The 17,649-nt window shown below is 46.8% G+C and overlaps 5 protein-coding genes across 5 annotated transcripts; 1 reads left to right on the top strand and 4 right to left on the bottom strand.

Moving 5' to 3' along the window:
- Window positions 1-103: 103 nt before the first annotated feature.
- On the bottom strand, window positions 104-1,157 carry MGYG_07462 (hypothetical protein; the record flags this gene model as incomplete). The annotated part of the gene is made up of 2 exons (XM_003170169.1): window positions 104-903; window positions 992-1,157. The coding sequence occupies 2 exons, from the start codon at window positions 1,155-1,157 to the stop codon at window positions 104-106; spliced, it is 966 nt and encodes a 321-aa protein (XP_003170217.1).
- Window positions 1,158-1,761: 604 nt separating this feature from the next.
- Window positions 1,762-4,158, bottom strand: MGYG_07461 (hypothetical protein; the record flags this gene model as incomplete). Its single annotated transcript, XM_003170168.1, has 1 exon — window positions 1,762-4,158. The coding sequence occupies one exon, from the start codon at window positions 4,156-4,158 to the stop codon at window positions 1,762-1,764; it is 2,397 nt and encodes a 798-aa protein (XP_003170216.1).
- Window positions 4,159-5,072: 914 nt separating this feature from the next.
- Window positions 5,073-8,524, bottom strand: MGYG_07460 (hypothetical protein; the record flags this gene model as incomplete). The annotated part of the gene is made up of 3 exons (XM_003170167.1): window positions 5,073-6,292; window positions 6,336-8,289; window positions 8,354-8,524. The coding sequence occupies 3 exons, from the start codon at window positions 8,522-8,524 to the stop codon at window positions 5,073-5,075; spliced, it is 3,345 nt and encodes a 1,114-aa protein (XP_003170215.1).
- A 615-nt stretch (window positions 8,525-9,139) lies between these two features.
- On the top strand, window positions 9,140-16,702 carry MGYG_07459 (1-phosphatidylinositol-3-phosphate 5-kinase FAB1; the record flags this gene model as incomplete). The annotated part of the gene is made up of 2 exons (XM_003170166.1): window positions 9,140-16,521; window positions 16,582-16,702. The coding sequence occupies 2 exons, from the start codon at window positions 9,140-9,142 to the stop codon at window positions 16,700-16,702; spliced, it is 7,503 nt and encodes a 2,500-aa protein (XP_003170214.1).
- Window positions 16,703-16,997: 295 nt separating this feature from the next.
- On the bottom strand, window positions 16,998-17,306 carry MGYG_07458 (hypothetical protein; the record flags this gene model as incomplete). Its single annotated transcript, XM_003170165.1, has 1 exon — window positions 16,998-17,306. One exon carries the CDS (start codon window positions 17,304-17,306, stop codon window positions 16,998-17,000), a length of 309 nt encoding a protein of 102 aa, XP_003170213.1.
- Window positions 17,307-17,649: the final 343 nt, after the last annotated feature.

The raw sequence follows: 17,649 nt of genomic DNA, 5'->3' as shown, positions 1-17,649 counted from the left end.
ATAGATGGTGTATACCAAGTAAAAAGCTTTTCATATCAGTTAACTCCTCTATACAACCCCGCTAACCCGTAAGCACGCCATCATTTTCAAAAAAAGAGTAGGTCTAGTCGACCTCTGCCTCTCCTGATGCACTTTCATCCTTTGGTGGTTCTGCTCCTGGTTCTGCTTGAGCCTCTTTCTGCATCAAAAGCGTAAACAACACCACAAAGTAGATATCCCCATTGGACTTGTTCTTCAGTATATACCGCAGCTCATGGTTCTTTTCGTCGATATATTTAGTAACAGGCACAGGGAAGCCAGGGATACGGATCGTAAAATCTGCCTCCCAGTTAGATTTGACATACGACGGACGCTCAAGGAGGAAGGGGAAGGACGATATCATACCGCTGAATCCAATGTAAGGATTTCCAAAATCCGCTTTATACACCCTTCCTGGCTCAAACTCGAAGACTTTCCTCTTCTGCTCGTCTAGGAAGAACTTCTGCCTCAGCCCGTTGTCTTCGGGTATCTGCAGCTCCTCTCGAACTGCCTGCCCGCTGCCTTCACCCCCTTCCTCAACAACAGCTTCATGTATCTCCATGTCCGAGTTCTCTGTTTCATCCTCTTTACCGCAGACCCGGAAATAGTTCCAACTTGACAGACATGGCCCGTAAATGTAAGGTTGGTCCGCGTATATATCCCCTTCTAACCCCGGGTCAACCCACCACTTGATAAATTTAAATGCATAGCTTGATCCTGGCGGAAGCCTGTCCCGAATAGGCCGGTCAAGGTCATTCCCGAGTACTAGGTCGTTTCCGGCTATGCCCTTTTTCGGTACGAATGAAATGGCAAGAGAGTACTGGTCGTTTATGCGGGTTGGGTGCGAGAAGTGTGCGTGTGTTCGTGGCGAGGAATCCGGAAGACCTACATAAAAACGGAGCACCCGTTAGCTGGTTACTCTGGAAGGAACCTGATATTTACAAAAGTAACTAGGCAAGGGTGGTGGCAGTACCATTGTAGTCTTGTATACGAAGACAAAGGTTCACTTTTGCATGCTCGGTTTCAATGCATAGGTTGGAATCTGTATTCACATGAACGATGGTATGTGTTGATGTGTCGTATGTCGGACCAGCTGTAATCTGGAGCTTGTATTGAGGACCTGATTCTCTTGATGCCATTGTCTAAGGCTCAGTGGTCCTTGAAGACACTTGTATATGCCAGATGTCGAGCCGTCTAGACTATTGGCTGCAGGTAAATCCTGGACCCTTGTGTTTGGGCACGCGACACAACGGACTTCGGTAAAGGGTATAAAATGGCGGGTTAATGGCGATGCCTAGACCACGATAGTTTAAGTGATATCCTGGAGGAGTTGACTCTCCTTCTTTTTCAACTCGAAATCCTCCTTCTGGCGTTGTTTGTCTTTTTCAGCCTTCTTCAACTACTTTTTTTTCTGCCGGAATGACGTACCTCGGTTTTTGGACGCTTGTTTTCAAGGCGGTCAGATGGCTTGGCAGGTTGGATCTATAAAAACCGCAAATATAAACAAATGATAGGTTAGGTAGTTATCAAATCGATAGCTTCTCATGTAAAAGTATTTGGAGAAAGATAAGGTGACGAGCTAATACTTATTAGAAAAATGAAGCCATAGTCTATGAAGATACCTAAAGATGCAGAATAATATTGACTAAAAAGATGGACCTGGTTCGACATGCTGTCTATAACAAAGGAAATATTTAAAATGAGAGGTATATGAGAAAATATGATAATGTAAATCTGCATCCCTCATGCTCGTGGAGAGATGGGTGAGATAGTAGGGAAAGCTGTTGCAGGTTTGCATGCACTTGAGAGGGCTTCGGACTCAGACCACACATCTTCTTCAATCACCACGTTGGTCTCAGATTTTGGACACCGTCTGCGTTTCTTCCCCCTCGCAATTTCCACATTTTTGAACCTGCTTACGGTCTCTGGTGTTATGGGCTCGTTTCCAAAGCCGTTGAAGGAGTGTCGCAGGCCAGCCATGGCGCTGCTACATGTACTTGGCCGAACCGCCTCTTTGGCCAGAAGCTGGATTCCGTTTTGCCATTCAGCAATGGCCTTCATGGCTTCGTTTTGTTTCTGCTGGGTCTGCCGGATTGCGTTCCAAGATATGTGCTCAACGTTCCTCAGTCGTTTCTCCAACTGGGCCTTTTCAGACTGCAGCGTTGCGTTTTCGGCCTTTATTTCAATAAGGGAGGTTGAGATGACAGAGAGACGAACGTTTAGACCGCCAACTTCTTTCCGATGCTCAGCAGACTGCTCTTTGGCAGCTTCCTCCAGGGCAGCAATCACTTCTTCCTTCTCGGTTTCAAGGAGCTTCATCTTTTTGTTAAGCTCCATGACCTTCAGATCGCTTTGGTGGAGAGACGCCTCGATAGATTCAGTTGTTTCCCTTTCTCTCTTAAGACGGCCTTCAAGCTCAAATATTCTTGCCTTGGAGAGATTTCCTGCATCTCTCATTCGCATGTTCAATGCCGTAAGCTTCTCTGCTTTTTTGTTCGAAGCAGCCACCTCGTCCTCTAATTTTGAATTCAGCCTCTCAAGCATAAGCAAGTCTTCTCTATACTTGCTCAGGGCATCCTGTAATCGCATTTTGTCTGTTTCTTGCTCTTTCATGTCTTTCTCCATACTCTGTAGCTTTATGCGCATGTTCAACGTATCCTCCGCAATTGATTCCGCATATCTCCCTATCTTACTTTTCTCCTTTGCTTCATTCTCTAATCGAAAGAGGGTGGCATCGAACTGTTTTCTCAATGCTCTTTCGCGGTCTTCGCCACTTCTGATTTGATCTTTGGCTTGTGTTAACCCGCGTACCAAACGGTGAATTCGATCGACTAAAGCATCAATAATGGCTTTCCAGTTGGATAAGCTTGCGTTTGCTGTTTCCCCTGGAATTAGTCTTTCAAGCTCAACTCTTGCATGTCGGAAACGAGCTTCGATATTGGCAATGATTTCCGCTCCACTTTCTCCGCCGAAACCATGACCAGAGAGCTCACTCTGGAGATCCTTCACGTTTTGAACTGCCTCAGCTGCCTTGGCAGTGGCGTCTTGCAATGTAGTAATGACTTGCTTTGCTAGGTCAGGTGGAGGTAAAGCACTGGGTTCATCTCCGATTTCGACATCTTGGGTAACAACATTAGACTGTCCTGAGATTCTTTGCCATTCCTCGAAAAGGTACAACTGTTCCCTATTCTTATCATTGAGCTCACGAGTGAGCTGGTCAATCTGAGCTAGTGTGTTTGGATCGGAAGAAGCTGATGACGATATCGTACGTCCAAACGCTGATATTGGGGTGCTACTACCCATAGGCGTGGAAAGAGGGCTGTTGGACGCACTGAAATCTTCATCCATCATGTCATCGTCTAGTATATCAGCGGCTCTTCCACTCGTATTTGGGCAGGGAGTCAACAAGGACTCTTCAATCGGGTGTGAATTTTGCCTTTCACTCCTCATTGGAGTCTTACAGCCGCTCTCCTGGCTCGTTGAGTGTTGGCCATCTATATCCATCCTTTGGCTTCTTAAGGACTCGATCTCCATCTGCAGTTGTCGCATCTGCTCATCCTTCTGCCTCTGGAGCCTCTTCTCTTCTTTCCGTCTTCGATCAATCTCGTTCATTGCTTCGCTAAAGCCGAGACGCTGTATGCGCCTCCTTGCCCGGGGGTCAAGAATATCATGGAAACGCAGATACCGGAATATATTTGATTCAGGAGTCGACATCGCCATCTCTGCCTGTGTTTGTCGAAGTTGAGAGTATACGGTAGGGTCGGAGTGCCGCAGACGTGAGTCTCGCCGCTTTCCACCACTTTGCGGTGCGTGAGCAGCATCATCATCATTGGTCTTGTTCCCAAAAAGTGTCGTCCGCAATACTATTGGTGTTAAGCCGGTTGATAGGTCACTTTGCTCGGGGGTATTATCTTGTTCAGGCTGACAACCCGGATCAGAGAATCGAACCCTCTTCCTCGAACGTCGAGGAGTTTGGGCTTTGCGCGGTGTACACGGCGCATCCGCTAGAGAACAGCACACTGCTGGTTCTTGTACTACGGGGACTGGCCTATCTTTGGGCAATGCATCTTCAGCTCCGGTTTCAGAGACTCGGTTATTAGCTGGCGGACCGCCAGATCCGCTCCGCAGTCCAGGACGCATGGATAACAACCACCGCTTATATGTCTGAAGAAGCGGTAGCCTGCTCGATAACCAGTCCGGCTGTACTAGGGATTCTGTCAGCGATGTCCTATTCATAACTCGCATTTCCTCGTAGCTAGCATGGGAAAAGCGCGGTGTATTGGGTCAGGGATGCCGGGTTGTCGACCACCGACTCCTTTTAACAGATCGCGAACAATGAAGCGAATCTTTCATCCCATACAAAGAAAAGGAAACAATAGCTGCCTTACCTAAGAGTTGAAGAGCCGGCAAAAGTATACCCGCGTCGATGTAGATGTCTTGTTACGGAGTATATCAATGCAGAAGCCCTGGCCGAGTCAAGCAAGGGATAGATAGCTATGCGCGTCTGCGAGGGGCCGGCGAAGTAGTTGACTAAAACAAATAAAGTATCCCTAACTCTAGGGAGCGGATGCGGGAGTGAGACAGCGCAGCTTATATATACATACGGCAAAGCTTTCGGGTTGCCGTATTAGTTCTTGTTATTGTCAAAACATAACACATCGTTACCTATAGCAGGGATTGGCTGGTTCGGATGCAAATCAAAACATCAACAAACACCAACACTTGGCAACGGTTTCGCGTCTGGCGTTAAGTGGAAAATAACACATTTAGACGTGTTACTTTAGCCACTCTGTGTAACCTCAAGGAATAATTAAACAAAATGAGACAAAAGTGTCGTTAAGGGCCGCTGGGGAGATAGCTGTCTTCTGATTTTCTTTCAGTCCAGTCCAGTTAACTAAATAGTGTTATTGGGCGCTTGACATAATAGGCGCAACGCTCCAGCAGTAAAGTACGTCGCCTCAAGCATCTTGTTCCTTGTAAGGATTTGTAGTTTATTGATTGTACATCCATCGCCTTAGATGTCTATCGAACAGGAGAAAGAAGGCATTGTTTTACTATAACCTGAATCCCATACTATTCATCCTTCCTCCTTTCTGCAGCGGCTTGCGAGGGGTTATCAGCATCACGCCGGCTTCATCGACGGGGATGTCGGAGGACTTTAAGCCTAAACCAACCGTGCCCAACTCGCCAGGGATTCTCGCATAATCTCTCGAAAATCTCTTGAGTGATGTATTAGGGTCTTTCCACCAAGTAGATGATCCTGGTGTCTCGGCTGATCCGGCCTTCTCGCAGCTGGGAGCTTTTCTATTCGACGGGAGTGAAGGCGCAGGTGATCTCTTCGTGCGAGATGGCTTGGATCTCGATGGAAGGGTTGGTTGTTTATGCTTAATGTGGGAAGAAGCCGTTGTGTACTTTTGAAGAGGAGATGAAGACCTTGAAGGCTTTTGATAGGTCTTCTTGGTAGGAATACCGTCCATGTCAGGTTCAGTTGACTGGACCATGGCTGGTTCATTACTTGGGCGAATAGGCTGATGTGAACGCCCGCGTATAGACTGGAATATACCTTCTTCTCCACTCTCTTCATCTTCGACCCCCAATCTAAAAGGAGCTGCCTTCCTCTTCTGCGGTTTATTAATGGATACACGAAAGTACGTGTCGTCACCAAGCTCAACACTGGCCCTATTATGCAAACAGGGAGCCTCCAAATCTTTTTCTGAGTCGGTTTTCTCGCTCTCCGGGTCTCGGGTCTCCGATTTGCACGGTGACTCCAAAACGGCACGTTGTAAGGTAGAAATATGTTGTAGTTCAGGGGTTGCTTCTTCCATGACTTCATCTCCATGCTCGCTATCACAGTCACTTTCACCTTCTGTCTCTGTAACCACTGTTTGAAGATTCTTAACTGTTAGGTTTCGCCGCTTGTACAAGGGAAATTTGGCATGTTTTTCAAAGTAATCTCCATACGCATTGGGTTTCTTGCGTTGCTGACGGCACCTTTGTACGTAGTCTTGGTATTCAAACACTTCACGAGCAACAAAATCATCCCACAGCACTGACTTTTTCATTAAACCTTCATTTCGAAGAGATTGTAGCCTGCAGCATGCTTTTCTGAAAACCGCCAGGTTACCAGTATACTTTTTGTATGCCTGTTGAAATTTGTAGTATATTTCTTCTGTTTGAGAAGAAAAGGATAATCTGTCGAACTTTTTGTTGTTCTGTTGGCTAGGTACAGCAGGGGAGAATCCTACTAAATCCTTTGGATATTCTCGGGATTTTCCTAGGGGGCGATGGTTGTGAGAGTGATCTGCTCTTCCGCTTACGTTTCTGATTGGTATCATCAAGTATTAAGATAGGAGTAGAAGTCTCAATCGACGGAAGCACGGCCGTATTATGGTTGGGATTCTCCAGCGAGGACCCGGGGACCTGTAATACACTTAGAGAGTCATTGCAGTTGCCTGAGTTGCCGCTCCAGTCCCCAGAGAACTGGGAAGCAAGCGCCATTTGATCACTGTTTGGCAAGGACTTTTGAGTACTGGGGTCATGGATGGGAGATTTTAGTTTGGCACCTCGAGCCGAAAATGAACCAGTGCTGCTCTGAGCGCTTTGAATATTGGAGTGGGTGCGTTTGTGGTGGGTGGATGGCGTTTGTGGCTCCTCTGATCTATGCGCAGGCTGTGATTTTATTTGCTGTGATAGTAGGGTTTCGGACACATTTGTAATATCTTCATCATTTTCTATTCTCGTAGATCCCGCGGGAACGTCACAATCTTGTGTTGAGGTATACAAATCCTTGGGAATAGAAAGTTCTATTTCCGAATCTTGACAGCTTCCATCATCAGATAGTTCTCCAGCCTTCGTAACCAAACTTGGTGCACTTGTAAGCTGCGGGCGGGTAGAGGTATCAATTGAATTGGTAGGGTCAGAGGCAGGTATATTACTATAGAGTGTTGTGGACAACTTTGCCGTTCTTTGTGGTGGGCTACTATCGAGAGGCACAAGTGGAGTTTGAGGTGATGGTGATGGAGGCCAATCTTCGTCGGGAATTTGGCTACCAACTGAGGACGCTACTTCTCCGTTATCCAAGACTGGACTTTCTTGTAGGTTGGTTTCTCTGGTAGCTGATACCCTTGCTTTATGGCTCTCACTCCATTCTTGCAGAAGCTCAATGGGAACGAAATTCTGGGGAGCGCGTCTCCCAGTGTCCGGGGGTATCCAGGAGTCAGCGCTCTGTATCAAATTCAGCTGAGATTCGGGTATAACCACATCTCGTCGCCGTATCTTGTTCCAGCTGCTGAAAAAGCCTCTGTTAACAACTGGTTCAGTGGCTCTTGATTCCTTTTGGTGAGGTAGGGCGTTCGAGTATCGGGATTCGGGGGAGAGTATATGTTGACTTGCCGAAGCGGTCATTACTTCATGGGATGGTATGGCTTTATGCTGGTCGGGTTGAGATGGGGCTGCGCTCGGTTTCCGCCTAAGTTTGCTAGCGCTGTAGGGCGACGCTTGCCCACGCGGGGAAAAAGTTACAGAAGCTGGGGTAGTGCCTCCAGGTAATGGCGCAGTTGCGACACGCGTTGCGTTTGATGTAGTTTGCCTGGACGCAGGCGTGCTTGTATCTTGCTTGTCATCATTTTTGGTAGATGTGCGCCGTGGCTTGTTCCCAGAGGCTGTCCTATTCGGTGCTAAAGCCTCCATCAAATCTTGTGAATTTAATGGCTGAATTGCAACAGAGTCCTCATTACCCTCAGTTTTGGGCGTCTGCGGAATAACATGAGTCGGCGCTTGAGTATACCATTTACCTTCCTGAGTTGACATTAAATCATCACGATGGCTCGCAGGTTCTGGGCTTCCCATAGTACTAGGGTTATCAGCATCGGGTGGTGATACTGAGCACTCCGAGTCTGAATCGTCGCTGCTATCATTTCGTGCCCCCAGCGTCCTCGCTAGAGCCCGTCTTTCGCCGACCCATTTATCGCTTATCTTAAGAATAGCCTTGGAATGAACAACGTTTCTCGGATTCCCAAATACACCCTCTTTCACACACCCTTCCACTTTAATTTCATCAATATAAAGGGTTATTTCCGGGGGTGAAGTGTATAATTGTGCAATGGTAATTTCGAGCTTTGAAAGTCGTAGAAGGCATGGTGTCGGGTTTGATCGGATGTCTGAACCATTCTCCTTTTTAAAATCCTGACAAACACGCTCAGAGAACCTCGCACGAATACATGTATGGCCATCAGAAAGAACAGCTTGTGGGGTAGGCGTTTTTGGTAACCACTATTGCCGGTAACGGGCTAATTAGCAGCTAATCTCGTTCATCAGCCTCGGGGGAAGTGAGTACCTCCAGTAGCTGAGTGTATTTGGGGCGTTTGACGGGTGTTCGAAAGTTGCTCCCATCGTCAATGGTCTTCCCAAGCTCTCTGCAGCTGGGCTTCTTCTGGGCTTCTGTGTCCACACTCTGGCGAAAAGCCTGTTCGACCAGCGGCTCGATCCAATCTTTCAGCAGATCCATCCTGGTTTGGTATAGCCAAAATTAGAAAATCCGAATTAGAACTCATTTTGCCTGTGAGTCCAGCAGAAAGTAGAAAATCTCATCCGTTGTTCGCATTCTCTTTATCTCACTCGGCCGTTTGTTCGCCTCGCAGGGGTAAGTAAAACAAACGGCTGCGCGCTAACCAGTTAACTAAACTAGCCGCTAGACGAGCGTCTGCTCACGAGATCGCATTAAGTAATGCCAAAACAGCCTTTGGTTGGCTGCAGCTGCCGCCGGCATTTAGGCTGTGACGTTTAATGTCGATATCGACGAGAAGTATCAGATATTATTTATTTCATTTACCTCCATACACAAGCGCCAGCTACCATACATCACTGTTTCTCTAACGTATATAAACTCTCAGACTTATTTTTCCGACACAGTGCTCATTACCTTTCGGGAGCACCGGCTATATTCCACCTTGACCGACAAATAAAACAACTAGGCAGCATGATCAACGGCATGACGACTCCCGGCGGCAGCTGCTAACGACCATAGGCAACCCATTTCTTCCAGTGAAGAATATGCGGCAACGAAACTGAAGGATATGGGCCCCTCGGACTTTTTCAAAAAGTCCCCTGACGTTATTCAGCTATGGCATCACATACTCAAGAACCTTCGAGCCCCTCCGCCTCCTCGATATTCCTCCCACTCGGCAGGCGGTCTCGGCGTGGCTCTCATGCCTCCATCACTAGTGAAGCCGAAAAGGAAAATCTGACCGAGGCTCTAGATCAGATACACAGTGCTGCTTCACAGATGGGAACCCTCACCGTATTTAATGAATACACGAATCCCCCGGTTCGGTCCGTGGCCGTTGATAACAAGGGTCTGGTGGGTGACCTCCAAGGTGGACTAAGCGGTCTTTACAACATTTTCAAAGCATCTGTTGGGGGAGTTAGGGAAATGGTTGGCGGCCCGAGTAAAGCTACAGACGCTGTATCTCAGGATGCTGGCAGTAACGATCCTTCAAAAACTCCAGTTGCCGGAACCCGGCCTGTAGATGCTTCATGTACTCATGTAGCTTCGGCCCAGGCTTCGGCTACAAGCTCTCCTGTCATGGGGACGTTCCCACCGCTCTCAGAGGGCACTGGAAGTAGCCAGCCTAAAACCCCAAAGGTTTCCTCCAAAGCTGCGAGCATATCATCCAAGGCGTCAATACCCGCTGGAAACCCCTTAAAGTCCCCACTACTACCGCTATCCAAAGTGCATCTACCGGCCACAGCAGACCCCACTGTCACTGAGATTAATGTGAATGCTGTTAAAGATGGTCATCATCATCATAGAAGTAATTCCGGGAGTCTATCCTCTAGCCTGTTGATGAACTCCGATGCAATGACGTCGGAGCGAAAGGATCGACCATCGCATTTATCTTCCAGTCAGATATCCCAAGAATCCACTGCTGGTATGAGATCTCAATCACCTGTACTATTAGCCAAGGCAGGAAGTGGTACCTACAGAGATTTCCCAGAATCTGACTTCAGCCAAACAACTTTTCCTGAACCTACATCTCATGAGGGGTCGATATCTCCAAAGTTATATTCCAACAGCGCGTCGAGAAGTGGCTTATCCGAATTGGATACTTCAATGTATACTACTCAACAGAAACTTAACCAGGCTGAAAACACGCACGACGACAAATTTCGGCGCAAAGATACCTATGCAGAGGATTCCAATGTGTCACTGGCCATGGATTCAGGGCCAACCTCCATTTCAAATAGCATGTCCAAATTTGATAGTTCAACGCATGATGGAAACACTATCGCCACCCTAGACACATCTGTTTCTATGACTGATCGTGGGATTGCATCAGCACACTCATCAAAAGCTTCTATAAGCGCCCCTAGAGAAAAATTACCACCTCGCGTTAACCAACCGCAGCTGCCAAGGTTTGTGTTTCCTAGCATTGCATCCTCAGAATCTTCCCAAACAGTCTCAACCACGGGCCACACTTCAAAAAATAGCCACAAGGAGCCGGAGAAAGTAAGCCGAAAAAGCAATTATCCTTTCTATCCGCGATGGAGTCAAAGTGAGGCACATACTGGGGTTAAGAATAAACTGCTTAGCAAGGAGTTTTGGATGAGAGATGAGAACGCAAAAGATTGTTTTTACTGTGGGGAACCGTTCTCAACATTCCGAAGAAAGCACCACTGTAGGGTTTGTGGACAAATTTTCGATGCGAAATGCACAGCTCTTATCTCTGGGTCTTCTTTTGGATATTCTGGTTCTATTCGAGTCTGCAAACCATGTGACGCTGTTATCAATGCTCCAAGGGATGATTCTTCGGATTTCTCTGGTGACGAAGTGCGCAATCCGGTGGTCATCAACACTAGAGGATTGGAATCTCCAGGGAATAGCCTGGGTCTTAGCAACATTGGTGAAGACGATGCTGGCTCTACCATATCACAGTCTCTAGACCACGTATTAAAAACCCCAACCATGGCAATACCTGCCACACGACGCACTGGGGATGGAAATCACAGGCGGTCGGCTATCCTAGAAATAGACTCGGATCGTCAACTTGCGCGGCCAACCTCTTCAAGGTCTTTGAAGTCGGGACTAAGTAGGTCTCATTCAGTACCACATAAAAGACATCATTCAAGGACACAGTATATACGCAACTTTAAGCCCTACCATGACGAAAGAGCGCCGTTCCAACGACGCTTTGGAGATGATACACTTGGTGACAAACTGCCTGCATTCCATCGAGATAATATCATCGATCCTGACTTAGCCCAGTATCTCTCTGATGATGCTTCAAGCGAAGAGGACCAACCAAGTTTATTCTCGGTCGTCGGTGAAGGTTCGCTGTCTCGAAGCGGTGGGGATGAGAAGGCTTCATTTGGGGGGCTGCTTGCTGCTGTTAAAAAAGGCCGTTCTCGTTTTGGCGATAAAAGTGGCTTATATCCTTCGCGTGAAGTGGATGACGGGAGCGTTGCCAGCTCCCGGGCTATCAACTTGCCACGTTCAGCTAGGAGGCGAAATCTGAGCGTTGCAAGCAGCGTTCACCAAAGGATCTCTCCCCGAAGTTCGAAGGAGAATCCATCCCTCCATCATATACACGATATAAATGCCCCCGCATTCACCGCCCCAGCAAACCCTGCAACTACTGGTTTCAAAATGACTAGGAGTGCCTCCATGAGAGGTGCTGGGGCTCCGGCTATTGAACTCAATAAAGCCAGTTTGGACCATGTGCGCAAACTCCTGCACCAGCAGTTACGGGATTCATCGGTACCAAACTGTCAAAGCTGGGAAACAGCACTCCTGCCGATTCTATTGAAGGCAACAGATGATGTCGAACCAGACGTGCAACATGGTGATGATATGGATATCCGACATTATGTCAAGCTAAAAAAGATTCCAGGTGGGCGACCGAGTGATACAGCGTATGTTTCGGGCCTGGTGTTTACCAAGAATCTAGCTCTGAAGAGTATGCCGAGGAATATCTCACACCCTAGGATTCTGATTGTTACCTTTGCGTTGGAATATGCGCGTCAGCAGCAGCACTTCATGAGTTTGGAACCTGTTATTCGTCAAGAACGGGAGTTTCTTGAGAATCTCGTTAACCGAATAGCAGCCCACAGCCCTAATTTACTTCTGGTCACAAAACATGTGTCTGGCCTAGCCCTTCAATTGCTAGAAAAGGCGAACATTGCCACCGTCTGTAACGTCAAGGAATCTGTGGTGGAAGCCGTCTCTCGTTGCACTCAGACTAGGATTATAACCTCTATGGATCGCCTAGCTGCGCCTCTGTCTTATACTGGTTATTGTGGGAGCTTTGACCTGAAAACTTATGTTTATGGCAGACGGAAAAAGACATACATGTACATCTCCGGTTGTCCAAAGGAACTGGGATGCACCATAGTATTACGTGGGGCTAACATAGATATTCTCATGGAAATTAAGCGGATCACGGAGTTCATGGTGTATGTCGTGTACAATTTGAAACTCGAGACGTGCTTAATGAGGGATGAATTTGCGAAAATTCCGTCTTCTCCATCTAAGCTTGATATATCTGGCCAAAGGAGTCCCAATCCTACAGGCACACAAACAGCTGATGATTCAACTTCTCACACTGTCAAAGGTGAAATCACTGATATCCCTATCACAACAGATGGAGATTCTGGCAATGAGGTGTCTGCGTCTGAGAAGCGCAAACTTGCCATATCAACACAGGCACAACCCGACGAAAATGATGTTCCTGGCCCGGCTTTCTACGAAGACATGGTAGAGAAGCATCAAGTCAAGCTACTGTCAGCATCTCCATTTGTGAAGTTCCATCAGCCATACCTCCTTATGCGCGCACGGGCGCTGGAACGTCAACTTGCCTATCTCAAACGCCTTCGTGACCAAGACTTCTCTCAAGAGTCCTCACCGGAAGAGAAAACCAAGTCTGAGAAGTTCTTCCTGATAACGCCAGAGATGATACATGAATCCTTATCTGGTGCATCCAGTAAAGTGAAAGAAGTAATCCATGCCGTCCATGATGCTGAATACGACAGGGCGTTACATCACTATGAAACTCAAAAAAGACAGTGGGAAGCATATATATCGGGGAACATTAACCTCTTTGACCCTCATGCCCACCAAAATATAGTCGTCTTGTATAGTTTAGTCTGTACAAAAACGTCTATTCCATGCTCTGGCCCCGATACTTTTGCGCTTGGGTTTTACAATCAATATGATAGTGAAAAGATATTTGAGGCGGACTGCACTCTTGGACAATACGTTGAAGATTTATGCCATAGCGCAAACGCTGTTTGTGCCGCGAACGGCTGTGAGGAAAGAATGTTCGAACACCATCGTCAATATGTTCATGGCGAGGCTCAAGTTAGTGTATTCGTTCAGCCGTACCCGTCAAAACTACGAGGGCTTCAAGATACTATTCTTATGTGGAGCTGCTGCAAGAAGTGCGGCAATGAGACTCCAGCTATGCCCATGTCGGATAGTACCTGGCGGTATTCGTTCGGAAAATATCTAGAGCTTTCGTTCTCCAGTGCCGACTTACATGCTCGAGCGGGGGTCTGCCCTCACGATCTACATCGAGACCATCTGAGATATTTCGGGCTTAAAGATATGGCTCTTCGAATTCACTACGACCCCATCAACCTGTTGGAAATCATTGTCCCTCGCCCAAGGGTTACTTGGAAAGTCGATAAAGATCTAAGGGTCCGTAATGAGGTTTACCTTGCGGCGGAGAGAAGGGTAAACAAGTTTATGGCCTCAGTCAAAGCACGACTAAAATCTATAAATGTTGACAGCGTCATGCCTGAAATAGCACAAGCTTGCCAACAGGAAGTTGAGGCACTCAATAAACGTGCCAATGATGACCATGTCGCACTCATAAAGCAGCATCAGGCCCGATACATGGACACCCGATACTGGGAGGTTATTCCTTTAAACACCGTTATCATCTCAACCCAAGAAAAGGTCGTTGAATGGGATGCAATATTTGCTGAATTCGAACGAAACTACTTCCCATCCGAGAAGGACATCCGACGATTGGCGACTTTACAACTTAAGAAAATTTTTCTAGATAGAGATGTGTCCGTCACGTCCCTCACATCAAGTGAAGACTCTGGAGCAGTTCCAGTGGAAACAGAAGAAGGAATTGCAACGCCCTCAGGATCGCCTCGTTTGACAAGAAGGATGACACTTTCACCACAGGAGGCGAAAAATATGTTAGCCTCTGTGGTGGAAGAACACACGACAAAGCCAACAAAGCAAATTGAAAGGGACGAACCAAATCCACAAACTCCAACACCAGGAGCGGATTCCCAAGAACCGGGGGATATATCACCAATGAAACCTATAATTGCTTCTGAAAACGAATTCCGGCATTTAGATTTGGCTATCCCATCAAATTTGGTAGAAAAGCTATCTCCTTCAAAGGTTCAACCCGATGAACTTGAGATCAATCAACTTGATAAATCAACCACCGATGATGCACCTTCAAACCTGCCGATAAATGAACTTGAGATACCAAGCGAGCCTCGATCAAGCGTTGATAGTAATTCAAATAGCCAGGATACCACAGATGCTGTTAAACGCCCTTCAGGCTTACCTAGGCCCCGTGATAAAGGGCTCAACAACTTCAGAGGGAAATCTCCGCCCTTGATGAGAGCGCTATCACAACCCGCACATTCACGGCAATTGAATTCTAACCCAATAATACCCCAGGATAAACTCTTGAAACCCACAGGCGAAAAGGCAGCGGAAATTGGTAAAGGAACGTTTACATCCAAAAGACAACGCTTTTCAGAGCGGCTTAGGCTCGCAGGTTTGAAATCACCAAAATTACCTGGTGGCCCCTCTTTAATACCTCGTTCGGTTGCAAAGAAAAGCACCCATGTTTCGTATCTTACTCGGCATTTTGAGGAATTAAGCCGAGAATTCCAGAAGGAACGAATCATGCAAAACCATCGTCGTGCTGCTCAGGGAAAACAATCTCGAGCCTACCCAATGGCATCTTCCAAACCCATTGTTGAAGTGTACAAGAATGTCAGGGATGCAGTGGAGGAACGGGAGCCGGGGTATGAAGAGTTGCCTACAAGTGTGCCCACGGCGATAGTACACAAGGAAGAGCCCGTGGCTCCTACTACAGAAGTTATCGAAGTTGTTGAGGCGCCAGTCGCTCGGCCTGAGACCCCCGATAAAATGGTCGAGGAACGGCGAACTTCTGATGAAAGCTTGCGAGATGGCGACCAAACCGAGCAAAACCTTTCAGGAGGAGAGGGCGAAGACGAACAAAGTGATGGTGAAAAGAACTTTTTGGACGATGGCCAGAATGTAGAACCAAATGACGAGGCCACACCACTATCACCGGATGAAATCGCCCTAGATCTCAAAGAGCTTCCGAAGCATGAGCGAACGTCTCTGGTAAAAATGCTTACTAATTTCTGGGCTGAACGTTCTGCAAGTGGTTGGGCTCCCTTGGATTATCCCCTCAGTGATTCCGATCATGTCTTTGCGGATTGCGATATCATTGTCAGGGAAGATGAGCCAAGCTCATTGATTGCTTTTGCTTTGAACTCTGAAGACTATCAACAAAAGCTGAGAAGCATCCAGGAACAGAATGAAGCAAGTGATTCGGTAGATGTTGACGCGAGTCCTGAGGTTGAACAATCATTACTTCGAAGCACTGGCACACACCTCAAGTACCAATTCCAAGAGGGCCAAGCAAAAATGCTTTGCAAAGTATTTTACGCTGAGCAATTTGATGCGCTTCGCAGAAAATGTGGTGTCGCAGACCGCATTGTCGAGTCACTTTCTCGATGTATGAAATGGGATTCCAAAGGGGGAAAGACGAAATCAGTTTTCCTTAAGACACTGGATGACCGGTTTATCCTGAAGTCACTCTCAACCATCGAGACTCAAGCCTTCTTGAAATTCGCTCCAGATTACTTCCAGATAATGTCTGAAGCGCTCTTTCATGAACTTCCTTCCGTGATCGCGAAAATGTTTGGCTTTTACCAAGTCATTATCAAGAATCCGGTGACAGGGGTGGAATTCAACTGGTTTCTACTCATTATGGAAAACTTGTTCTATGACCGTACTCCAACAAGGATATTTGATCTCAAGGGCTCTATGCGAAACCGGAAGGTTCAAAGCACTGGAGAAAGAAATGAAGTTCTACTTGATGAAAATATGGTCGAGTTCATCTATGAAAGCCCGCTTTTCACTCGAGAGCATTCAAAAAAGCTACTTAGCCAGAGTGTCTGGAACGATACGCTATTCCTTGCACGCCAGAATGTCATGGACTACTCTCTCATGATTGCTATAGATGAGAGCAAGCAAGAAATCGTGGTTGGCATTATCGATTGCATCCGAACATATACTTGGGACAAGAAATTAGAGTCTTGGATTAAGGACCGAGGGTTTGCGGGTGGTGGTAAGAACCGGCCAACGGTGACCAGTCCTAAGGAGTACAAAAGCCGCTTCCGGGAAGCAATGGCAAGATACGTTCTATATGCCCCTGAGTAAGTTCGATAATTAGATCTACTCTGTATTTCTATAGCGATGCTAACTATTTCACTTAGCTCGTGGCATCAGTTCCATGTTGCCAATATAAACAAGCAGCCTCTCAAAACCCATAACGAAAGCAAGGATGCCGTTGCCTCGCAAAATAGACTTCAAGATGCGGCTGCCTCTCCACCGTAATGACATCAACGCAGTTGAATATACTTTGAATACGAATAATGACTTAGCGACTTTTTTTTTACAGCGGTCCCTTTTCCTCACGTTTGACTTTTCTTGTATAACAGCACAGAAGGGTTCTGGCACTTCGGATATTATATCTTTGATATAACATACTTCTGAACAATCAAGTTACCTTATATTATGGCTTTCCTGCGAGACACGGGCGAATTGTTGGTCATTACTTCATCAACGACCTCTTCAGATATGACACTAACTAATGAAAAACGGTTATCAATGAAACTGAAATTGAGCATTATCAACAGCCTCCGCCGCCGCCGCCGCCTCCATCTCCTCCACCTCCTCCTCCGCATCCTCCTCCGCCGCCACCGTCACCACCGCCCCAAAACCCGCCGCCACTATCACCATGGTGACCATGATGTCCATGGTGTCCATGGTGTCCGGCCCAGGAGGAGTCGTTGCTCTGTCCTCCATAGTCTTGACCATCAAAAAAGTCACCATGATTCTTGTATTTTTTCTTTGGATAACCATGGGTGGGCTTTTGGTTATATATCTTAGATTTTCGGGGTGGCGGTGCATGATCGCGGTCACTGGATGAAAAACACATATTGATCTCGAAACGGTAATTGTCTATATTACCGATAATATAATGATATAAATGAGGCTGGAGAGTAGAGAGTCGTGTCCTGTCTATAGTTAGTCTAACTGCTGCCGGCAAGTAGGGTTTTCTTAATGGGGGTGTATACTGAGCGGATAATTTGGTTCTGGGCTGGAGTTTTGGGAAATGGAGATTGGTTTAATATTTTAAATTGCTTCGGTTTGTCTTTTTTTTTCAATAGAAATAGAAACATCAAGCAGGGCTTTGGCGTCCTTTATATACTAATTTGGCAGCTATGAAAGTAAATAATAAGCTTTAGTTACAACCCAAATGGGCTTTGTCAAGCGCTCGA

This window comes from Nannizzia gypsea, genomic scaffold (genome assembly GCF_000150975.2).
Source record: "Nannizzia gypsea CBS 118893 supercont1.7 genomic scaffold, whole genome shotgun sequence".
NCBI lineage: Eukaryota > Fungi > Ascomycota > Eurotiomycetes > Onygenales > Arthrodermataceae > Nannizzia > Nannizzia gypsea.
Note: the sequence above shows the minus strand (reverse complement) of the source record. Positions and strands in the feature narration are given on the sequence as shown.